Below are 25000 nucleotides of genomic sequence, written 5' to 3'. Positions count from 1 at the left end.
CACTGTATAATTAAAATTACACAATTTTGTGCTTTAACACCTTGTACACTACACATACATACCCGTTTAGCTCGCATGAAATACAACTCCGGAAAACAGTGAACCCAAAATGAAATTTGAAGAATAAAATAGAATTTCAGAGCAAATCTGAAGTATGACAAAAAAGATGCAATAATGAAAATACAGAATTCCTATATAAATGGCCTTGAGAGCAGAGATAACATACAAAATAAAGTTGCAAAACTTACGACATTTCATTGTGTGGATAGCCTTCCCATAGCTTCGTAACGTGTGGAATGAATCCTTCCTAAACAGAAGTTACTCATTATTATCATCAAAAGACACGGCCAAATAGAAAATCGGCCTCTTCAAAACATACGCTCAGCGGGCCGCAAAAGACTGACAGCGGGCTGCTAATGCATTATCAGCCCTACAGCTGATTGGTTCTTGCTTCATCATCCGATGGATTTTAACCAATTAGAGTAAGCCTAGTGTTGACGCGGGAAAACCATTCATTTGTGAAACTCCGGTTTTGAACTGCAGTTTTTTCAGTCGTCGAATCGTCAATCAACACTTACATGATGATTTGAAGTGACTTTGAATTCATTATTCACTTAGCTTGTATTATTAAAACTCGCATTCTTGATATCATTTGGCCTTGTTTATTGATAATAATGATAATGACATGACTTTTTTCGGGAATATTGTTTATTTGCACCCTTGCAGTCTCATTTGCGGCCCTCCCGCTTCGCACTCGGGCCGCAAATGACACTACGTGGGCGCAAATAAACAATATTCCCGAAAAAAGTCATGTTATTCCCTTATATAAATCTTTAATCTTTAATTGATATAATTGCCTCTAGCAAGCTATTCTGGCAATGGACAGTCAGTACACGGAAGCTCATGACATTGACAGCGAGATAAATAAACAAAAGGAAAACAAATAAAATTACAATTATTGTCAACACATTAAATTATTACAAATACTTGAACGGAACACAGCAACCGAATCAGCACATACGGAAGCAGAAGACAAAGCGTTCCAAGCAGGAACAGTTCTTTTTTTCGAACACTTGTGTGAATTAATGGTAGATGAGTAACGCTGGAACTGGAATGGGTGCTGTGCACTACCTTAAGTCAAAAGCAGTGCAATCCTAAATGGCTTCCAAAAAGTATTGTTTGTGGCTTCCTTTAGGCTTGAGGATAGGAGAAATGGCTAATTGGCTAATTTCATTTTCACACCTCAGTTAAGCCTACTGCAAACCAAATTTGTCGTATATAAACTGAGTGAAAAATTGAGGGTCCAACAAGGATCTCAATCCAAACGCAAATACCTTATAAATACTGATAAACATAAAACAAGAGTTACCTTTATCATAATGTCTGCTCCCCATGCAGCAAAGAAAAAATAGAATGGCAATAAGATTCCAGAGTCATTAAACTTTGTAAGTTTTGTCTTTGAGAGGCGCAGCTTACGGGAAATTTTCTACAACCAAAATGGAAAAGCCATGGTTGGCACAAAATACTGTAAAGAAATTGATCTTGGAACTCGGTAGAGTGCCTTTAGGCTCAAATAACTATTATTCCCTGTTAAAGAACTTGCCCACCTCCCATTTTACTTTTTCACAGGAGAATAAACAACAGGCCTCAGTTGTTCAAACGATCGATAGCGCCATCCAGTGGACAATACTAATTTATTGCGCTAGTGACTTGTCCAGTGGACGTTATCCACCTTTTGAACAACTGGAGCCAGAACTTCTCTGCCTCACTGTTTTCAAAAGATTGATACAGTGTAAGTTGCACTGCAAAACAGATTTTGGTGTGAAATGACAAACAGAGTCATGCCTCTTGCTGGCTCAGTTATTACCCAAATTCTTGATAGATCTTCTCTGTAACAAGAAATCAAAGAAAGTCATGAATTTCCGTGCCAGAGATAATTTTGTAGACTTTTTAAGAGCAAATATTATTGGAAATTAGGTGCATTTTAATTCAGGTTTGGACTCAACTTGACTTTCAACTTTGAGGTGAAGACAATGTTACTCACATCCCACACATATTCCTGAATGATTGCATGTACAACAATCCAAGCCATTGAATAAAAAAATATTGTACAAAAATCTTTGGGTCCATTAGTGTAGGTTGTTGGCAGTTCCTCTGTTCCTGAAAGGTTGAAAAGGACAAGAAATGGTTAAGAAGTAACTCACTAGGCTTTAACTTTTGTTGTTGTTGTTGTTGTTGCTTTGTACCTAGATGAAAGAGCATGAGAGGATTGGCTGTAAGTGAAGATACACAATGCAACCAGGTTGGCAATTGTAGTGTAATGATTTCACTCTGAGTACCTATACCTTGCAAAGACTAAGTAAAATTACTACACAGTAAACATACTACAACATGATCTACAGCAAAAATACCACAGGATGGAAAATTACAGGTCCTCAATAGAAGTAGAAATTATTGTACCCATATATATATACAGTTCATTAATGAAAAACTTTTCCTAAATGAGACAGTGAAACTTGCTCTTGCACATTTTTAATGTGGTAAAATACTTGGTAAGATCATTGGGCACATAAGAATGTTTCACACAGAATTTTTTTCAAATAGAGGAAGACACAATCTTGTGCTTGTCTACGCATTGATGCAAATGCCAAGACGTGCAACCAACATAACCTGCATCACACAGGTCACATTTAAATTGATAAAGAAGGTAATTTGTTGGTTGACAATAGATGGCTTGACTTCAGGGTTTCAACAAAACACTGACCCCCGGTCAACTGACCCCCTTACTGACCCCCCTACTGACCCACTATAAAATCAATGGGAAAATGAATACTGCTTACTTAAGCCTCAACAACCCTTTTTAAACGGCATTGTTCAACAGTATTTAAGTCTAAGCACCCATTTTAAAAAGGTTAGTTTTAGATTATTGTTGTGATGGCCGATTACTTCATGTAAGCTAACCTTTTTAAAATGGGTGCTTAGACTTGAATACTGTTTAACAATGCTGTTTAAAAAGGGTTGTTGAGGCTTAAGTAAGCAGTATTCATTTTCCCATTGATTTTATAGGGGGTCAGTAGGGGGTCAGTAAGGGGGTCAGTTGACCGGGGGTCAGTGTTTTGTCAAAACCCTTGACTTCACACGGTTTCAGATGTTGTTTGATCTTGTGGCTGACAAACGTGGGCTGGACAGTCACTTGAATTTTCTGGCTCAGACCTTTGAGTTGTGCTCATACAATATCAGCTGAAGCCTGGTCTTTAAATGGTAAAACAACGCAAACAGGATCTAATTCATTGTTAACAGTTGGTAACTCAAGAACAGGTTGATCAGAAGCTTTGACTGTAACAAAGCGTGTACTCTGAGTGTCTTACAGTTTCCACGACAGAAGTTCACTGAAATTTATCCCTGTCCGGCAGGGTTAGTATCTGGATGGGAGACCTCAAAATATACAACTCACTGCCAGTAACATAGGACCGAGAATTATATTTTAACGCTCAAAAATGCAAACTAAGCATGGTACAGATTTTGTTATCCTGCTTTATGCAAAACAACTATTAATGCAAAAGTAAATAAATATTGATCCACAGTTTTAAGGAAGAGCACAAGGAAATTTTTAGGAAGTGTCAATCAAGATTTTAAAAAATTGTCATCAGCAACAAAATTTGTGACATGAAAACAACATAATTTTGTGCCAAGAGTATAAAAAGTTACCATCAGCCAAAAAACATTTTGGGAGATTTTGGCTACATTCAATTTTTCTATTCTTCTTTTGGCTGCAGAAGTAAATAGCAAAACTCGAAAGTGACATCAATTTCAGCGGCCACCTGTGATCAAGTTACCTTACGTGTTACTAACAAATGGATAAATCTGTGGCAAAAGGATGGCAAGACGTCGGATTGTTGTTTTGTTAGTTAGTTTTTCTTTCAAGTGTTGTAAAAGTCAACAAGAATGTACGAATTCAACATTCAGCTTCTCTATTTTTCATCCAGATACGACTTTTTAAAAGAAAACTGGAGCGAAAAATTGTGTGAACAAATTACACGAGAAGAAAGAGGCTATCAGTGAAGTCAACAGACACAGACCAGCCGATATAATCTACATGTTTACCAATCAGCAAAAATTAAAGTAGTGTTGCCGAACGTACACTTACACTCCACGGCTAAAAGGTTTCGGTATATATGAAAACTACGTTGTGATTTTTTAATGTTTCGTTTAATTCAGAAGAACTCATCTTTTCTATTGCTGGGCAAAAATTTTGAGCACAGCATCATGGGATTTTCAACACAAACACTTGCTGATGAAATCTACATTTTTTTGCTGATTGATCACAATGATAAAGATAAAAATAGTTTTCTACTGTTTTTTGGTTGCAAGGAAATAACTGGTTTTTTTTTTTTTTCAATGCTGGCAGAAAAGTTGACCCGGTCTTCAGGAGTAAAAATGTCATGGTCGACTGATGGATTTTTTTCTTGTTCATTAATTTTGACCTGCAGGATGTCTGTAGAATGTGAGCTTGCGTGACAATCTCCGTAGACATGAAAAGAGCAATTTTGATTTAAGACATTTAAGAATTAAAAGATGTCTGTTAATTTGACAATAACATACTCAAACAGTTTTCATTCTCTTTTCATTAAGAAAATTAACAAAGGAAAAAGGCAACAAGTGGGCCACAAACAAACATCAATTGCTGAAATTCAAGAAAACCGTACATTTGTTTCGTAATTCATGCATGCACTGCAGGCCTACAAATCTTACACTCGCTCACTCACTCACTCAAACAGACAGACAGCCCTGGTGTGTTGAAAGTGCACCACCACAAAAATCATCTTTACATAATTATAGGATGAAAGTTAATTTTAATACAATTTTTCATCTTAATTAGCAGACCCCGGCTGGAACAAACCAGACCAAGAATACAAAAGAATGATTATGAAACAAAAAAGGCCAAGGATCCTTTTAACTGACCAATCAGATGTTGAAACATGTGAAATTTCATAGCACCACCAGCTCTGTTAAACTAATCCAAAAGCAAAAGATCCATTTATTTATTGTAAAATACCCCTTCTTCTCAAAAATAGGTGAGCAACTTTTCCTTTAACATTTCGACTACGTTGTTTTTTTGTTTTTTTTAAATCAATTAGCTTGGTACAAATTTTGGGATAAAATTTCACAAACGCGTCTAGTAAGTTTCCCGATCTATTGTCTAGGGAGAAAAGAAATGACCAATCAACGAATCCCACGATAAAGAAGGACCGAATCGAACACAGGATGGAAAATGTTCAACGCCAAGTCTTTGAAAAGAAAATAGGGTAGATATACATTAAGAGAAAAATAAATTTTCAACATCGGTGACTTTTGGTTCATTAATTGAAATTTCTTCACGTGGTCTATGCAGGGTGTTCAACCTTTAAGGCAAGTAATGAGTATCTGATGTAAAAAGCCAACTTTATTTCTGGAAATTTATTACTGTAGACGTACCGTTAATAGTTTTTGTCACGTTATGTTGCGGTGCAATAAATACTGCTGCCACTTTTGTGGTTGCCTGGTAGAAAAACACAAAAGAATACAATTATTTTTAAAAAAGTTAAGTTCATTTAAGTCTTAATATAGCGCTCATATCGATGTGAAGTGAAAACTAATAGGCTCAAACAACAAACGAAAACCTCACCTGAAACATAAGCCCGATCATGAAAAGCATACATACACATGATACTATATCTCCATGGTTTGTAATTATGAATTCATGGCTCAGAATCGGGGCATTTTTACCCGATTTTCGCCTGCTTGGCATTTTACTTTAGAGAGGAGGACGAAACATGAAAAGAAGATTTATATTAGAAGAAAGATGAGAAGTTAGAGCCAGGCTCTGTCGGTCATTTGGCTTGTGCCCAGTCCATTCAGAGAATCACTGCTTCATCCATGTATGGGAATCCCGATAAAAGTAATACGAAAAAATTCCTAATTAAAAAGCCAAACCTTATTGCCATTGTGGGTCTCTTCCTTCCAGAAGCGATTTGAGCCATCTTCAATTCTTCGGTTTTGGGATTTTATAAAGACTAGCTGTAGATTTGAACGCGATAAAAGATACTTCACTGTTTATAAACAATTTTGGTATTTAAATTTTGCCAACAACAGGCCCTAGTTTTTCAAACGATGGATAGCGCTATCTACCGGATAAATCGCTATTCAGTGGATAAACAATAGTAAAACCAATTGCGCTAACCAATGGATAGTAATTTATCCGGTGGATAGAGTTATCCACCTTTTGAACAACTGGGCCCAGAACAAAAGAATCTTTTGTTTCGGCAGCCAATAAACGGCGGGTCTAATTTGCAGGTCGCAGGTCGCAGGTCGCGGGTTGCAGGTCATTGTTTCACCAATACAGAAAGTATCCTAAACATTCATAAAAGCTAACCTTAGTCCTAAACACTTATGTTTAGGCCTAATTAGGCCTAAGGTTAGCTTTTAAGAATGTTTAGGATACTTTCTGTATCGGTGAAACAATGACCTGCAACCCGCGACCTGCAAATTAGACCCGCCGGCCAATAAACCTCTGGTTGGGACATTAATTACAATAGGTGACGCAACGGTGGACGCTATTCCCGATATTGATAATCTGTGCTTTGAAAATTCGAAATTCTTGCCACTCACAGTTTTTGATGGCTAACAACTGGCTCGTTGTCAAAGCTAAAGGGCTTAAAACTGGAGATTTAACTAAGTTTAACAAGTTGTGGACAATGTCGTCAGCAAAGATTCCCCTGGAGTGGCAAACGGAGTCCATCAGACGCAATAGAACTGATTCATAGCTTGGTATTTCCAGATTAGCATTCAGCCGTGCTGTGTCAAATGGAGACATGATATTAGCTTCTTTCTCAGGAATCAAGATTTTGACAAAGCAAGCGCCGGAGAAGCTAACTTCTAGGGGGTTCTGGGGAAATTCTACGGAAGAAAATTTTGAACTCTTCACGCTCGGAAGTGCTACTTTCATCATTCTCGACGAGATATCAAAAAAATAATCGTGGATCAATCGTCAAATGACAGATGTTGTACTTCTTATCATTTATTTTTTGCTTGAAATTGGGGGGACTAAAGTCCCCCAAAGCTCCCCACCCCGTCTCCAGTGCCGTCCCTGATTACGATGCATGCTACGAAAAGCAACTGTCGTACTTCTCGATGGCCTCCCATCCAGATGCTTCCTCCTGACAGGTATAAAGTTCAGTGAACTTTTATCATGAAAGCATCTTTGGGGTAATTTGAGCACTGAATCAAGCTGTTAGTTAGTGTTGACCACTGTCAAGCTGAATTGGTGGTAGATTCGCAAGTCTCCCTCATACAGTATATTACTGTGCTTTTTAACCTACGGTTTATCGTCTTTATCCGAGAAGACTAGAGCGTCTAACCATTTGCAGATGTAATTACAAAAGGCAGCACTTTCTCCTCAGTTATTTAAAGACCCTGAGTGTTGATTCGGCCGGAGTTGAACTCACGACCTCCCGCGTGACAACCCGGTGCTCAACCAATTGAGCCACCAACTGAGCCACCAGTCAAGAAAAATTCATTGCCAAACTGGTGAATTCCCAAGTAAATTTCACTCGAAAAACCGATATCGTACTCATCGCTTCGTGATTCATGCGATATCGGTTTTTAGCATAAAATTTACCATGGAATTTACTAGTTAGGCAATGAATTTTTCTATAGAAGAAAGCAAAGAAAAGCAGCAACCGGAAAAATCAAAACGCGGACAATTCGAAACCTTTTATTTTTGCTAACCCTACAGGCAGCAAGAATGAGCGAGCTCCGCTTTTAGGCTTGGCTACTAGTAACCACATGCCCTCTCAAGGGGGTGTGCGGAAAACGAATACCTGGAAAACGAAGATCGAAGACCGAAGACCAAAGACCCAAAACCCGGAAAACGAAGACCTCCCAGAAACGAGATGCTTCCGTGAAGCATACACTGGTCTGCCTGTGGTACGTGTTGCAGAAAATCAGAAGGCACTGAATTGTGTGGTATTGAACTACAGCATTCCAGTCTCTGAAGAAAAACAAAGAAAAGAGAAGCGAGAAACATTGGCTTCTGGGCTGACATGTTGATAATTTTGAAGTTCCGTCACAACTTCTTTTCACCACAAGTTTAAGCGTGTCCTCTGAGCATCTGACAGCTTTGTAATACCAAAGTTCGCTGAAGTTATTCTCTATCCGGCGGGTTAGTATCTGGATGGGAGACCAAAACAATATAGCCCTCATGAAAGAGAGGCATCGGACCGAAAATACTATTAATGCTAACAAATGCGAACTCAGCAAGGTACAGATTTTGTTAGCTTGCTTTATGCAAAAGCTTATTCTACGCAAAAAGTAGGTTCTGGAGGTAATTTTGAGAGTGGAAATCAAGGTTACGCGGCAGACGGCAAATACAAACTCACGATTTAATTAAGTTAACACACCAGAAAGACGCTAACCTCATTTTGACAAGAAAATGCTTTACTATTGCCATAAAAACTATCCAGTTAAGCTCGCATATCATAAAATATGATGAATTCATAAAGGCTACCTTTTCCAGCGAAAAATTTTTTGAAAAAAAAAACATATTTGCTATTAGAGGTAAAAACCCCTTCTATTTCATTACGAGCGTGAAGAGAAGAAACTCAATCGTGTCAAATATGTGCAATATTGCAACAAACTAAATTTCAGGATCAAACTGTTTCCATGAAGAACCTTTTCCTTGAATAATGAAGCACAAAATACACGACAAGCTTTCTTTCAAATAATTCTCTGCTGTCACATTTCCAATTATTTTTTTTTTACCTGAAGACTGTGCAGAGTTGATCACAGATCCACTTAAGGTGTTCAATTCGTTCTCTATCTTTTTGCACCCATAAGTTACCAGAGAATTTTACATTTGGTTTCAGTGTTCTACATAACAGCACACTTGGTAAAATATTATTTTAGAAATACGGCTCACTTTGATTTCGGCTCTACGGGCGATAGATTGTTGTCGAAGTCCATTACTCGTCGCTTTTGAGATTCCAGGTGTTGGTAATACACCGCCTGCCTAGTTTATCCAACTGAGATGTCCATCGTTGAGCTCCATAAGGGCATATTTTGTTTAAGGCTCCACTAAAACGCCATTCGCGTTACATGACTTTCGAAGCCATTGCAGGCTAAGTTAATAATTCTCCTGTGTCCACCAGAGAAATCTACGCATTTCCACTACCCTCTCGTTCCTAATAAAATACGCTATAAGGCTCTATGCAAAAATAAACACCACTTACCAGGGGAGTGACAGGCAGTACTTTTACTGACACGGAAAAAAAAAACTAAAAAAAACAAAAAAGATAAAACAAACAAATCCCACCCACTTTCTGACTAGGTGGGATTGCCATACGATATATATATAGTTTTCAAAAATCGTAAACATTAGGGGTCTGGAACCTAGACTGAGAAAAATGATCCGCAGCAGTACGTGTCTAGTCATAATGAGGAATAATAGCTAAAACAGCAATAACTTCTCACTATTAATATTGACATTAGGGAAGGCTTTACCTCTCTTAGGGACTTTGTTCATTCAAGAGCTAAAGCCTTCCCTTAATGTCAATATTAGTAATGAGACGTTATTGCTGTTTTAGCTATTACTCCTCATTATGTCTAGACACGTACTGCTGCAGATCATTTTTCTCAGTCTAGGTTCCAGACCCCTAATGTTTACGATACATATATAGTTTTCAAAAATTGTAACGGTCACGCCAAAAATTGTAACGGCCAGCGATGGATGGAGTGGTCGGCCTTCCTATTCATACTTCATTAATATTCATTAGCCCTCGTGCGCATTATATAAGCATGAGTTAATTATTCATAGTTGTCAGTTTTGCCTAACTTTGGTTGGAACCGTGTCAAGATGACCGAACCGGAGCGTCCGTCTGACGTGAACGTCCCGTCGAGCGCTCAGCGAGTTTTGCAACCCCTTCAAGGTTCTGTTCAGCAAACCACTCCGCCGTCTTCGTCTTTATCTCAGGCTGGTGCCGGGACAACATCGGGAACAACTGCGAGCGGCGAAAATGTGCTCCAGAGTTCTTCACTGGGAAACGCCGCGGGGACGAATGTGCCGGATAATTCGGCGGTGAGCCTTGAGGTATATGTCCGCTGCAATGTTTTCCTTTTGGTTTCGTATTGTATAGCTGGGGTTCGTCGGTTTTTTTGTTTTTTTTTTTTTTTTGGTTGCATCACGTTGCATTTTCTTGTTTATGTTTCCTTCCGGTTTCTCGGGAGCCGGTCTTAATTTTCGTGCTTCGAGCACGTGATTGTTAACTTATTCCTTTGGACTCGCCGCGGTTCGGTTCCTCAAATGTTGGGGGATAGGTTGTTGTTTTATATTGTGTTTTTCTGCTGTTGCTCTCGTTTATTCTTATGAATTAGGGTTTGCAATATTTGGGAGCTGTTTCTTATTTTTTGTTCGGGACGGGAAAAATTAGCTATGCCATTGACACCCTTTTTTCTTACTTGTCCCTTGGGAAGGGCGCGGGGCGTGTGGTCTCGGCCAGGGTTTGTTTCTGTTCTGAGCCACGAGGTGGCGTCAAAGGGAATAATAATGGAGAATTATTAAAAAAAAAATGGTTAGGAGCGATTGTGCAGCATGTCTGCTCTGAGCCACGAGGTGGCGTAATAAAGGGAAAAACGGTCGAGGACCGATTGGGCAGCGTGTTTGCTCTGAGCCACGAGGTGGCGTGAAAAAAAAAAAAAAGGAAGGAAAATGGTCGAGGACCGATTGAGCAGTGTGTCTGCTTTGAGCCACGAGGTGGCATGGGAAAAAAAAAAAAAAAAAGGGAAGAAAATGGTCGAGGACCATTTGAGCAGTGGGTATGCTCTGAGCCACGAGGTGGCGCGATAGAAAGTAATAAAAAAAAAAAAAAAACAAAAGAAAACGGTCGAGGACCGATGAACAGGGCGTCTGGTCTGTTCGCGGAAATAGAAGGCGTTAGATCCATTTCAACCAGACCTCGTGGAGGAGAGGAGGTTATTTCGCTAGGTCACTTGGTGGCCGTGTGCTTTATTTTACGGGTTGTGAGAACTGATGCGAAGGTTCGTTGTAATTTTATGTTGGGAATTTGGAATTGCATCAGGGTATGAAATAATAAATTTAAAGGAAGAGGATATGTGATTTCGAAGGATACAGTCTCAGTGTAAAGTAGGGACTGGCTTAAGGATATCAAGGAGTTATATGGCGTTTTCTCCTTTTGTTAGGTTCCGAACACAACGGTCAGTTCACTCAAGAAGGAGTTGGATGAGTGGAAGAAGAAAATCGATTCATCGGCAATCGAGTGCGCGCTGTCTACTCTCCAAATGGTGATCTCGCGCCCAGCTGCTCTTTTTGATCCATATGCGGCGATCGCCGCCCTGGATGAAGTGGTTAATGTCACCAAGGAAAGAAAGGATGAAAGAGCTTTACGATTTGAAGTAGTGCTGAGGCAGTGCCGTCCTTTATTAGGCAACCCGTGCCTTCAACAGGTGTTAATAAAGTTGGTGGCGTCTAAGGATGAGGCCGAGGTGGCAAAGGTTATTTCCAAGGCAACTAAGCCGCACGCGGCAGTAAGTCAACCTTCGTTCACTGGACGGACGCGTAGGCCTCCAGCTCCATACCAAAGGCGTGGCTCCAATTACAGCCCCAGGCCGCCGTCGGCGAGAAAGTGCTGGGTGTGTGGAAAGGCGGGTCATATTTCGCGCTCTTGCCCAGATAAACGTTAAGATTGTGAAATCATTGGAAGTTTTCCTGTTCTGGAATGGAAATCGGGATTGTCTTGATATTTGTATTGACAATAATAAAGTGTAAAGACACTATTAAATATGTGATGTTTTATTTTTTTCCTTTAGTCTGTGGTCTCGAGGTTGGGAGAATGACCCCACAAGCGTTTTGCCTTTAGGCATGCCCTTGAGCCCGATTACTCGGGCTACGGTGGTCATTTCCTCCGAACTCGGATTTGGATTGGATTTCCATTTAAGTACGTCCTTTTGATTCTCTTTTTTTTTTCGGTGTTTTGGTTCTAGCCTAAGTCAAAACGTCTCAAGGGAGATACGATGACCTTTATGCCGTTAGAGGCGGAGGAAAGAAGCAAGCATGGCAAAATCCGATGGTTGTCTTGGGAGGGTAATCCGAGTTCGGAGAAAATGACTTCAGAAGACGCTTGTTTAACCCATGTTCAAGGCATTGTTGCGGGGGAAACTCCCATCTTACGGGATCTGTTGTTTCGTGATCCGGACTCCTTTCGTTCGGGTCAACTTCGTACTCGAATTGAACTCTGGGAAAAAATTTTGGCCGGGTACGAACCTGCGAAGGATGTCTTGGAATGGTTGGAGCATGGGGTGGATGTCAAGAAGTTCATGAAGCCCTTTAAGGGAGCTTTTATGGGCATAAAGTATGAGAGTGCGGAACCCCCTACTATGATTTTCAAGAATCACTACTCCTGCAAACAGTTTTCGAAGTTTGTTACGGAAACAATTTTACAGCGTATTGAAACAGGGGCGATCCGTGTTTGGGGTAAAGTGGCTGAAGTGCCGCCGCCCCATCTCGTCCTTCCTATGACGATTGAACCGCAAAAGCCAAGGGTATGCATTGATGCCCGGTTTTTAAATTTGTGGATGGCAGACACTCCCTTTTCACTGGAAACGCTGGTTGGGGTGCCTCGCTTCGTGTATCCCAACTCCTACATGAGTAAGATTGATGACAAGTCTGGTTATGACCATATTTTGCTTTCTACTAGTTCTCAGCAGTTTTTTGGTATTGAGTGGCTGGGGTGGTGGCTCGTTGGAGTTACGCTTCCTTTTGGTTGGAAAAATTCTCCGTTTGTTTACCAGACTGTGGGTTTGGGTCCGACAAATTTTTTCAGGGGTTTGGGGGTCGCATGTTCTCTGTATATTGATGACCGTTTGAATGGGGAACTGTTTGCTGTGAAGGGGTTTTGGTCACGCCCATTGTCGGAGAGGACGTCGGAATACAGCTATCAATCTGCGGTGGCGGCTTTGTATATAGTCTGTTCGGTTCTTGTAAACCTCGGTTATTTTTTGGGCCTCTCCAAATGTGTTCTTGGGCCTGTAACTAGGATTTGTTATTTAGGCATGATAGTGGATTCTGTAGCCCAGGCCTTTTGCATTCCTGAAGATAAGAAGATGAAGTTTGCTCAGCTACGCGAGCAGATACTTTTGCGTGAATCTACTATCCACTTGAAGTCTTTGCAGAGGCTAATGGGGAAATGCAATTCATTCTCCTTGGCTTTCCCAGCGACTAAATTTTACATCAGAGAAATGGCGGCGTCAATCTCGCAGGCTTCCGGAGGTGGTGAGGTGAATTTCTCTCCGAATCTGAGAGAGGAAATTATGTTTTGGAGGTTCCTTGATAGTTGGGAAAAGGCGATTCGGTGGAGGAGTGAACGGCACGTAGCGTCAGATTCTTCGTCCTTCCGTTGGGGAGTTGGAATTCACCTTCCTTCCGGGACAATTTCTGTTGTTGACTACTGGGAAGAAACTGTTCGAAATGAGCATATTAATGTGAAGGAGATGTGGGCCGTCCTCAAGGGATTACAGTCACTTCCTGAAAGCGTTTCGGATTGCAGGATTGATGCTCAGGTAGACAGCATGGTTGTTCTCCACGCTTGGTCCGGCCGTGGGCCACGCTCTAGGAAGTTAACTCAGATCTCGCAATTGATTTTCCAGTTCTTGGTGGATAGGAACATGTCCCTAGAAATGTCTTTTGTTCCTTCTCACTTGAACGAGGCAGATTGGTTTTCCAGAAGATTGTCTCGCTCCGATGCCATGCTTTCTCCGAGGTCTTGGGAAATCGTCCAGCGTAGTTTTGGTGGAATTAATGGCCATGATCTTGATTTGATGTCGTTGGATTCCAACGTTCAACGTGACTGGAGTGGAAACCCGTTAAAGCACTTTACGCCCTACCCTACGCCAGGATCATCGGGTGTTAATGTTTTTAACCAAGACCTCTCTGTGTGTGATGGTGACCGCGTCAACGCCTACGTTTTCCCGCCATTTGCATTGATTGGTCCTCTTTTGCGTTTCCTCATATCGGTAGATGCGGTTGTTACGGTGGTGGTACCATTGATGTCCCCATTACCCGGGTGGTGGCCGTTGTTAAATGCGGTGTCCAGCAACAATGTTTTGGTGGCCGAGAAGGGATCACTGGATGCGCTTCTTCTTCCGTCGAAGGATGGATTTAGACCTGGATCCTCTCCATATAGCCTCTGGGCATTTAGGATGGGAAAGAGCATGTCGTAACAACTTAACAGGAGGAACTATTTTCTCTTTTTTTTTTTCTCTTTCAGTCTTTGCCGTTGGTGCCCAGACTTTTTCAGCCATCGGTGTCATGTCCGGCTTGTTCCAAGCCCAACGACTTTGATTTCCGTTATTGCCAGAGATGTGGTTACCAGCGTCAGACGAGATCATATAAAACTTTGAGGAGCCTCAAGGCCCCTGTCGATTTGTGTTCTATAAGGGAGCGGAAGAAAGTTTTGGTTGCTAAGCAGCAGGCTACTCCTTATCAAAAACAGAGAAGTGCTTTAGAGATGGAGTTTTTGCAGTTCCTGGAAACCACCTCTAAGAGGGACATTTGTGCGGCTATACCAGACGACGTAGTAGACTTTTTGATCTGGAAAGATAATTTTGGCAAAACAGTGGTACACATGGTTGCTTGCCCGTTCTTTGGCGAGAACAGGGTTTCTTCTTGTGTTTGCCCTAAGCGTTTAGCATATGGCTCCGTTGACTCGATTATTGGAAAACTGAGGGCTATGTTTAATAAGTATGGGAGATCAGCAACAGATAGTCTTTTTCCGGGGATTGCCAACCCTGCAGCTTCACCATTGGTTAAGTCCTATTTATCAGCCGTCAGGGAGGAACAGCTCGGTGCAAGAGTCGTGCAGAAACAGGCTGAACCTTTTTTTTTGCAGGATTTGGTGCTTTTATCGTCAGAAATAACCAAGCGCTTGAACTCACATGTTCGCTCTTCGGTGCAGTTATTTGTTTTGGCAAGGGATCAGGCCTTTTTTAAGGTACAATTGTTTGGTGGTGACAGAGCTGGAGATCTTGGTCGAGTGAAAACAAAGGGGATTCTTTATTTCCCGGAAAAGAAGGCTCTACTCTTTAACCATACATTAACTAAGTCCCTCCGAGACGGAACCTCGAACGTTTTTGCCCTCAAGCGTCATCCAGATTCTACTATTTGCCCAGTTACCGCAGTGGAAGTTTACATTGCTGTATGCGACCTGTTAAAAATTTCTATCCGACAAGGATATTTGTTTAGACCCCTCAACCCATCTGGTGAAATTTTGCCGGCACCTTTTGAGTCGGCTACCGCTCAGGCACGGCTCTCGACGTATGTTCGCCGGATTTCAGCTTTTGTTAATCGGAACGTTACCTTACATGGTCTAAGGAGTGGTTGTGCAATTTCGTTGGCTATTTCCGGGGCGAAGCTTGATACGATCATGGATCACGTGGGATGGAAGTCCTCGTCGACAGCACGTCATTACATTAAGTTGAATCAGGTTCTTGGCCTTGGTGGAGCAGCGGATACCATGTCTTCGTTGGAGGTGGATTTAACAAAAGTTTACAAGCAGTATAATGACCTGCAAGGTTTTACCTTTGCTTTCTAAACATTAGGCTTACTTTCTTTCTGATATGGTGTGAATGTATACGCTGAATGCATGTTTCAAGGTGTAAAGCTTGACTATGTTTGATTTTTCTCAAACTTGAGCGTTGTTACAGTTTGGTTTTTCTTGTTTTGTTAGAGATAACTTTAGTGAATATTTACTGGAATGTTTTCTTCAGCTTGAATGTGCTATTTCGGTTTTCACTAATTCGTTTGGGGGTGTCCTGTCCAGTTAGCTCTGTAGAAATAATTTTAAATGTGTTGGCATCTTTTATAGTCGTGCTCGCATATTAGTGAGGGTTGGAAATTAGGGTGATTTTCGTTAAGGATGGGTGAGGTTGGGGATTTATTTTGGTTGTGGGGATAAGCCAGCGAATTCCTCGGCGATAGTGAGGCGCAGTCTGGGGTGACTTTCCCATAACTAAATGCTAATGAGTATGCAGGAGGGATAATGAACTATTCATACTTCATTAATATTCATTAGCGCTCGTGCGCATTATATAAGCATGAGTTAATTATTCATAGTTGTCAGTTTTGCCTAACTTTGGTTGGAATCGACCCACCCACCCACCCCTGGCCCTCTGCTTACTCTATTAGCACTCTTCATGTTTTCCCCAGCGAGCTTGCTCGTCTGGGGTGACTTTCCCATAACTAAATGCTAATGAGTATGCAGGAGGGATAATGAACTATTCTCTTAGTAACGGTTTCCGGATAACTTCACTAAACGGCGTCAGAATGGCTTTAAACTCGGCACAAGAGACAAGTTCGTCACACATTTGAGGTATGAAAACTTTATTTCAAATGAGATAGTTATTAACACAATTTTTTTACGATCGGTGATTTTCCCGTACAATTCTCTACATATACCATGTATACAAGCTGTCGCATACACCACCTATTTTCAGCTTGGGGATCCTGTGGTGTGCTCGACTCCGGCGAATTTAATGCTGGGGGTAACCCTGCGATGGACTGGCATCCTTAGTCGCTTCATGATATAGAAACCGGAGATAAGTGCCGGACTGATGGGCCGTATAGGCTCGTGTCAGACTTAACCTACTACTAGTTTATCAATTTCCTGCTACATGAAGAGTTTTTTGTGTTTTTTTCCGTAACAAATACTGGCGCATCCGTGGGAACCCAACAAGCTTCAACATCAAGTCAACATCATAAAAGATCAGAAGTCCTTTGTGTAGTGAACCAATCACATTCAACTATTATCGATAGCCTTTCATGTTTCACGCGATGGTGGACGAAGTATGTTTGTAGAAAGTTCAGCTGTTGTTCAACTTAATTTCGCAGGTTACTGAAAGTGAATTATGTAGGGTGGTTCTTGTGAAGCCCAACAATTAATAGAATGCCGGAAAAAGAATCTTTGCTGCCATTAGAGCTATGGCGAGTTATATTGAAGCATCTTTCCGTTAGAGATCTCTGTAGATGTTCACAAGTTTGTCAAGAATGGAGGGAATTGGTCAAGAGCTTAGATTCAACGCGTTGGAAAGAACTCTTCTTGGCCTCCAAGAGATGGAAGCACCCAAATTGGCCGAACTACACACAGAAAGAACCATCTTCATGGAAAGATACTTACAAGATGCATTATTTGGCTTCAAAACAATGGGTGAACCATAGCGTAGAAGTTCGCTGCGCGCCCTGTGTTTATTTATTCAAGAGAAAATTAGAACGTCGAAGGGTTTTGCGTGTCGGACCGGGAAGGGAATTTCACACCATCAAAAGCGCCATTTCGGCAGCCGCTCCGTTTGATTGCATTGTTCTTCAACCCGGAGTCTATGATGAGCAACATGTTTTAAGCGTGAAATTTCCAATCGAAGTATGTGGCGAAGGTGAATTGGGAGATGTGCTTGTTCAAATAGCCATAGAACAGCAAGCTTCTTCCTTACGAATTCAAAACATTATTCTTCAACCTGGTCCCCAGCGATCGCAAACTTCGCTTCCTGTCATTTTGAAGGTAAGGTACATACATACATACATACATCTTTATTTACAATTCAGGTTAAATGTGTTGGCAAGACCGAAGTCCTGATGTGGACCTGCCTAACTACAGGTGAACATTTCGTTCTTGAAATAATATTGAGTTAAGCTTGCAGGGTTGCGTTGCAATTGTATTAAGGCCGATTTAGGTTAACCTTCCAAATGACTACACAGCCAGTACCTGTCTTTTGACGGACGCAAACATTAAGCTTACTTTCAAATAAACTAAAAAAAATTCCATCTTCGTAGCCTTCACCCGCACACAAAACTCTTTGAATAAACGAAATTTCGTCTAGTGCTATGAGGTTTACGACGGCCGTGACAAAAAGAATAGTTCTTGGTCAATAACATTCATAGTCCACGGTGAAGTTTCTCGCAGTGTTCGATATAAGTTTAAATTAACCTTATTTATGATCTTTTTACATCTGTTTTGCGATAAATTAAGTTTTACGCACTAGTTTTGTTCTGGCGGATGTTAAGTAGCGGTTCCGTACCTCTTAGTTATATTTCATGTGATGACACATCTAGCTTTGTTAATTTGTTCAGACCTGCTTAATACCGGTGTGAACTATTTAAATTTTTCATGTTGTCTATCATATTTTAGAAAAAATATGCGCTGTAAATGTGTGTTTATTTCGTCATGCTACAGTATTTTTTAGTTGGTCTGGCTTTAGTAACCCTAACCGTTTCCCTTTGTCTCAGCTCGGTGTATTTTTGATAATATTATTCGTATTATATCCCGTAACACAGCCACTCTAACATTATTTTTCAGGCCAATAACATTCGACATTAGATATCTTCCCAAAAAACCAATCGTTTCCTCAAAAATGTTTGCTTCAAACCAAGAATTGAACAAATATATTATCATCTATGTATATGTTTTTTATTACTTTCTGCAAAGTCTTCTTAATGCAAACTTTAAACATGAACAAATTCGCAGGTGTTAACAAAGTTGGTATGTACAACAAAACAGTAAAAGAGTATTGAAATATTGAGTGTGTAACTGTCAGACTTAAAAGCAATCAATTTCTGGTCTATTCCAATAATTTCTCTTGGTATAAATACACAGGTGATTATACAAAATCGCGCGCTCTCATTGGCTCGCTATCTCGGATTATCAGCCGATAATCACCTCGGCGGACAAAATGGCTGCCAGTAGTCGTTTTGCCACTGTAAGTGAAGATGATTTTCGCATTGAAATGTTTTTTTTTTCTCTTTTTTGAAATAATCACCTGTCTATTTATACTAAAACAATTATTCGCCTCAGGCTCAGTGATTATCGGTGAATATTCACCTCGACTTTGTCTCAGTGAATATTCACCGATAATCACTTCGCCTTCGGCGAATAATTGTTAATTATTGTAAACTGCTGGTAAGTGTCTCTGGCAGTCCTAGTTCTTTTGCGGGTGGGGAGAATGTAGTGAAAACAAGCAAGGCTTTAAATGATCAAGCAACAAAAATTGCCGTCCATGTCCCCTCTGGGATTTGTCAATCCTTTCAGTATGCTACAATCCTGGCCAAAAATTTACGGGACAAAACACATTTTTTATTCTGCATATCTACAGGGATCCACATTCGCAGTCGTCCGGTCGTCCCAGACAACTAAAAACCCATCCAGAGGAGTATATATAATAACTCCAAAGGTCGTCCGTTGGACGAGTGAAGTTTTAATAAATGTCTTTTAGAGCGGTTTTCAATTGAGTGTCGAAAGTAATTGGCGAATTGCTTTGGTTTTGCATTACTTTACTCAGTGATTGGTTCAAAGTTCTCGTGCCACTTTTTCAACCAATCAGAAGTAAGACCAAAACCAATCGTGGCTTGAGCGTGCACATTTTCCCGCACTTTGTGTCGGCTATGTGTAATTACTTCAAGTTTTGATTGGTTTACTGGATTGTCTTTGTCCTTTTTGATTGGCCAAAGTAATTACTGTGGTTTTGGTTTTAGAGCTGTTTTTAATTGAGTGCCGTAAGTAATTAGATAATTACTTTGGTTTATGATTACTTCACTCAGTGATTGGTTCAAAGTTCTCACGCCATTTTTTTAACCAATTAGAAGTGAAACCAAAACCAATCGTGGGCTCACGCGTGCACATTTTCCCGTGCGTTGTGTCTCGCTAAGTGTAATTACTTCGAGTTTTGATTGGTTTGCCGGATTGTTTCAGTCCTTTTTGATTGGCCAAAGTAATTACTTTGGTTTTGGTTTTACGACACTCAATTGAAACTCGCTCTATGACATTCATTTGAAAACCGCTCTATTAATGCCATCAAATGTTATAATATTATAGAATGCACTTTCGGTCTGATCGCTCTTTATTCAATGAAAACTTCCAGAAAATAAGGAATAAACCTGCAGCTTTCCTCAGCAATGAAATCTCAAGTTTGGGTGCCATTTGTGGCAGTATTTTCCATGAAACGATTGCAAGCTCAATTTTCATGTCTTGTTAGCAAGTCGTTTAGCAATCAAAGGGTGACTTGTGGTCTCAGCTGATAATGTGACGTTAGTTACAAGGTGTTTTGCCACCTCTGGCAAAAAGGAAAACAAGTGGAGTAGAACCTGCTGCTTATGAACAAGAAAAACACAGAATCTTGGTAGCATATAAAAGGAGGACTCCTTCTGATGAGCTTGTGGAAATTATCAACCTGAACTTGGGACATCCAATTGAGGGTTGACCATGATGGTATAATCGCAACATGACTTAGTACTTCTGTCAGACGTAAGGAAACGGGCCGTAGGAGTGGCCCACTCACTGAACTCTACTTTTCTAATGATACCATCTTGCTGTAGTGCATAAGGCTCAGTTCTTGCCCTGAACAATTTGGGGAAAGGCCCCTTGCTTAACTTTTAATTTATCAGAAATTCCTTTAACAGTGTACCCTGGATACCAGAGGTTATTTTCTCGCTATGAAAAGAGCAACAAGAGCGAGTTGCGAAGCGGCGAGGAAAACCTCTGGTACGGGCTGTTAACCCTTCTGAACATGCCGCCCCAATAACGTTAAGCTTTCCACTTCCAGAGTCAATTTTTTACCCTGGATATTTCATTGGTCGATCAACAAACAATTCTGTATAAGGATTGCCATTGGTTAAATCAAGGGGGATGATCAAACCGGTTTTTCACTGGTGTATTACAAGAAGACTATGAACATGACAGTAGCTATCGTGACACGATAATCGCAAATTCATGGCTGACAGATTGAGGTTAATTTGGCGTAATCGAACAAGCATGCTTTGATTTTGTTTGGGAATTTTGCGAAGGTGTGAGCTTCTAACATCTTTACACCTCAATGCCTCAAACTGCTCCACAGACTTCACGTAAAGTTCTTTAAATTTTTTCACTCTCCAGACTGAGTGTAGCTGCAACTTGGTTGTGCAAGGCTCAAGGGGTACATCACTGAAAAACTTTGAGTACATTTCTTCAGAAATAATTGAGACATCAGCTCCTGTGTCGAGTTCCATTAGAACAGGTTGAGTTTTCGGCTCAATAGGAACTTCAATGCTATATTGGTCAGCACTGATGGTGTAAAGCGATACCAAAAAGGGTATAATTATCTATTTGTCATGTTTTGGTGTCTTGTCCGCTGTATTCACTCACATGGACCTACTCAGACAAGCCTCAGCAATGTGGCTAGCTTTCTGACATTTATGACCAGGAGCATTTCTTTACTTACAATCAGAGTGTTGATGTCCCTGCTTACCACACCTCAAACAACAGAATTTTGAGGAGAAGGTGGCAGCTTGATTGGTGGGTGCTTGTCTTTACTTTTGCTTTTGGCTCTCATTTAGAGCATGGTGTAGCTTCTGTGCAGAATTAGAATCAGAGCCATGATGGTTAAGCTGTGCAAGATCATTTCCGAAGCTTGTTGACTGAAAGCAACCTGAAGTGCTATATCATAAGTGACATCCTCTGCAAGCAATCTCTCCTGAATAGCTTTGCTTTGGACACCACACACAAAGTGATCTTGTAACGCCTCATTTAAATTTGTACCAAAGTTGCAGTTAAAAGGAGGATGTTGAAGGTGAGCAGCAAAATCAGAAATGCTGGTGTTTTTCAACTGTATGCAAGTGTGGAAACAGTATGATTCAGAGATAATGAATGATTTTGGGGCAAACTGCTTCTATAAGTGTTCTGTTAATGCAGTGTAACTTTTCGAAGAAGGAGAATTCGGCAAACACAGGTCTGCCAGAGTATGGTGGGACGTTGATGCGAAGTTGAGGAATCCAGTTGAACTTCATTTGCCATGAAATGTTGTTTGAGGGGGTCCAAGTAGTGGTTAATGCTTATGTTCTTAGGATTGAATCCTTTGAAATCTTCCCTAAAGTAGCCATAAGTTGTATCCTCTGTGCCAGAATTTTAGGGCGGTAGGAAGGAACACAAGTAACACACAAAATGGCTGAAACTAAGGAAGAAATCTTTTGTTGCCGTGAAATTTATTCGACATACCCCTTTTATACTATACCATATGATGTAGGTTGGTCTGGCCACTCAACTATTTCTGTCAATTCCCTGTTACATTTTCTTGCCACTGTTTTGAGCCAATTAAATGGACTGCTACTCTTTGCGATTGTGTGTGGGCTCCTTTAACCTCCTAAAGAATTTTATAGTTAAAGGCATGTGAGATAAAGCCTTAGTGTATCATTCTTATCCAAGAAGACTCCAAGAAAATTCAACCATTTGCAGATGCGATTACAAAAGCAGCACTTTCTCAGTTATTTAATGACCATGCGTATTAGTTCAGTCTCAAAGCACATAGAACTTAGAAGCTCTTGTCTTTCTTTGAAAACCAGTCAGCAGTACATTTTAGTCATCAATTCATCTATTGTTACTATACACTGCTTGACCAGCATTTGTAATGCTAAATACAGTCTTTTCATTGATTCTTAGGTTGGCACTGGACATGTTCAACTTGATAACTGTTTTATCGAGCATGGACACATTCAAGTATCATCTCCAGGCAGCATCGTCATTCGTTACTGCACGTTCAATAGTGCTTTCGTTACATTACGATCTGTTGGCTTCAGCAGGATTGAAAACTGTCTGTTTAGTACAGATGAAACATCAGCTGTTGTCATTGAAGGCCTACCTCCAGTCACAAGGCAAAGACCAATTTCCAGACCTGTGGATGATTGGATGGTATCCAATGGTATTAATTCACTGGGACTGGAAGATTTGTATGACCTATCTGTAATTAATGCTGATGCTAATGCAAAGAATGGTGTAAAGCTGATCCCTGGTAAAGGTGTAGGCCCTCGGAATGAGATTTTTCCTGTGATACCAGTCAAGTCGTCTGAATGCCAAATGAGAACAAACAGTGACAGCCAAGTTACTGCTTTCACAAGTGATCTGCGACAATCTAAGAGTACACTTGGAATTGGTTGTCAGACACAAAGGCATTATCTTGATACCCAATGTCGTGATGTCATCAGATCCCTACACGGATGTATAATTAGAAACAATTGCTTTGGTGTTGGTAAAGGAGCGGTGCTTGTTCGCCGAAGAGGACATGCATGGATTGAGGGAAATGAAATAAGCTGCTTATCCCATGGTATTCGGTGCCTTACAGGTGCTAAAGTTGTTATTCTGAATAACAGAATTCACGATTGCAGTACATCAGGGATTTTTTTCAGAGAGAGGTCCACAGGCTTGGTGGCTGGAAATCATATTTATACCAACAAGGAAGCTGGAGTAGACATTCGTAGTGGTTCGGACCCAATAGTACAGCACAATCACATTCACAATGGAAAACGTTCGGGGGTGGTTATTTTGGATCGCGGTAAAGGAATAATTAGAGACAATGACATTTATGACAATAAGGAGGCTGGAGTCTACATCCTGTACCGTGGAAACCCAGTTGTCAAGTAAGTAATCAACTTTTTTGCGGGAATTCGCACCTTAAAAAAATTAGAATATTCAAGTGGCTACCAAAACTGGGCATGTAGGCTTAAAAAATTAATGCAATTGGGCTTTTGTAAACAATTCCCTATGATAATAATATTATTATTTCTCTCAACTGCTTTCTGCTGGGATCAGAATTTGAGAAAACATTAACTTTATGTTCTTAAAAGTAGATATACAACAGGCAATGTAGATGAGAGCAAAACTGGTTGTATTGAGTGTTAGTAAACAAGAAAGTAAACATGGAAGGTTCCTTGAGGAAGATTGGAGCCTAGTTGCAAATTTTGAATGTAAGCACAAATATTTTTTGAATCCATCATTATTTTATACTTTGCTGCAGACACAACAGGATCTGGTCAGGCCATGCAGCTGGAGTTGCAGTGACAGAAGAAGGCAAGGGTCACATTCTTTACAATGACATCTACGGAATGGAATGGGGTGGTGTGGACATCAGAAATGGTGGGAATCCTGTGGTGTCTAACAATTGGATCAGAGATGGCCATGCTGATGGCATTGTCATTGGAGAGGGTGGAAAAGGAATTATCATGGATAACGACATCAGAGGTAGTTTAAACTTCCTAGTCACTGTTCAAAGTATTGCATGCATGAAAGGCATTGTAGAGAGACAATGTAAGGCTGGAAGCAAGTTTTATGTTTGCGAATTGAACAGTTTCAATGAAGTGATCCCAAAGCTTGAGTTTTCAACTTTATTGTTTTGCCATACATGTAATTATGATAATTAACAATTATTCGTCAAAGGCGAAGTGATTATTGGTGAATATTCACCGATAATCACTGAGCCTGAGGCAAATAATTGTTTTAGTATAAATACACAGGTGATTATTTCAAAAAAGAAAAAAAAAACATTTCAACGCGAAATCATCTTCACTTACAGAGGCAAAACGACTACTGGCAGCCATTTTGTCTGTCGAGGTGATTATCGGCTGATAATCCAAGATAGCGAGCCAATGAGAGCGCGCGATTTTGTATAATAACCTGTGTATTTATACTAAACATCATTATCATTAAACTGGAAAATGAACGGAGAAGTTTTGTAATTATTTTAGTCCTGAAACAGGACTGGCATGGTGGTCATCATCCACATTTCCCACCTATTCAATTGTATGTGGGGTGAGTTTCACACTGGCAGTTTTCCTGCCCCTTCAAAATTGACTCACAGCTAGTTACATCTGTCTGCAGTTCTGTACCCTGATATGAAACGTGGACTATCTAGTGGCTGCCAGAGATGTATTATGTATGTTTTTGGTGTGATATTGTGCATAGCACTCTTCACAAGCTCAAGCAAAAAATCTTTATCTATAAGCCTCTAAAAACTTAAGCACTGTTTCTTGACCATAGCCTGCTCACGCAAACTAGAAAAATGCTGTTTTTGTGAAGGTTGTAGTGATGCACAAGGTAATGATATGTTTGGTAGGTAATAGTGGCTGTGGTGTGTGGATCCTCACAGTCTCCAAGCCACTTATCTATGG

At 40.5% G+C, this 25000-nt stretch overlaps 4 protein-coding genes across 4 annotated transcripts in view; 3 read left to right on the top strand and 1 right to left on the bottom strand.

Annotated features, from left to right (window-relative positions):
• Positions 1 to 5839, bottom strand: part of LOC138033781 (translocating chain-associated membrane protein 1-like) — a 12861-nt gene extending 7022 nt beyond the window's left edge. Inside the window, exons 1-6 of the mRNA XM_068881596.1 lie at positions 5666 to 5839; positions 5476 to 5539; positions 2045 to 2160; positions 1370 to 1486; positions 249 to 307; positions 63 to 147 (exon numbers count right to left, since the gene is read on the bottom strand). Coding sequence (XP_068737697.1) covers positions 63 to 147; positions 249 to 307; positions 1370 to 1486; positions 2045 to 2160; positions 5476 to 5539; positions 5666 to 5788 — 564 coding nt within the window. The 5' untranslated portion in view covers positions 5789 to 5839. The remainder of the gene's footprint in view (positions 1 to 62; positions 148 to 248; positions 308 to 1369; positions 1487 to 2044; positions 2161 to 5475; positions 5540 to 5665) is intronic.
• Positions 5840 to 9806: 3967 nt separating this feature from the next.
• On the top strand, positions 9807 to 11935 carry LOC138033555 (uncharacterized). Its single transcript, XM_068881332.1, has 2 exons — positions 9807 to 10123; positions 11233 to 11935. The coding sequence occupies exons 1-2, from the start codon at positions 9890 to 9892 to the stop codon at positions 11731 to 11733; spliced, it is 735 nt and encodes a 244-aa protein (XP_068737433.1). The 5' UTR covers positions 9807 to 9889; the 3' UTR covers positions 11734 to 11935.
• A 128-nt stretch (positions 11936 to 12063) lies between these two features.
• Positions 12064 to 14268, top strand: LOC138032056 (uncharacterized). Its single transcript, XM_068879640.1, has one exon. It carries the CDS (start codon positions 12064 to 12066, stop codon positions 14266 to 14268), a length of 2205 nt encoding a protein of 734 aa, XP_068735741.1.
• A 2288-nt stretch (positions 14269 to 16556) lies between these two features.
• LOC138032296 (F-box only protein 10-like) overlaps positions 16557 to 25000 on the top strand; it is a 12412-nt gene continuing 3968 nt past the window's right edge. The window contains exons 1-4 of the mRNA XM_068879943.1: positions 16557 to 17597; positions 22500 to 23473; positions 23851 to 24074; positions 24946 to 25000. The exon at positions 24946 to 25000 is cut by the window's right edge and continues 109 nt beyond it. Coding sequence (XP_068736044.1) covers positions 16989 to 17597; positions 22500 to 23473; positions 23851 to 24074; positions 24946 to 25000 — 1862 coding nt within the window. The 5' untranslated portion in view covers positions 16557 to 16988. The remainder of the gene's footprint in view (positions 17598 to 22499; positions 23474 to 23850; positions 24075 to 24945) is intronic.

This window comes from Montipora capricornis, chromosome 14, assembly GCF_036669925.1.
Source record: "Montipora capricornis isolate CH-2021 chromosome 14, ASM3666992v2, whole genome shotgun sequence".
Taxonomy (NCBI): Eukaryota; Metazoa; Cnidaria; class Anthozoa; order Scleractinia; family Acroporidae; genus Montipora; species Montipora capricornis.
The sequence above is the reverse complement of the archived record's forward strand: the minus strand, read 5'-3'. Positions and strand labels throughout refer to the sequence as shown.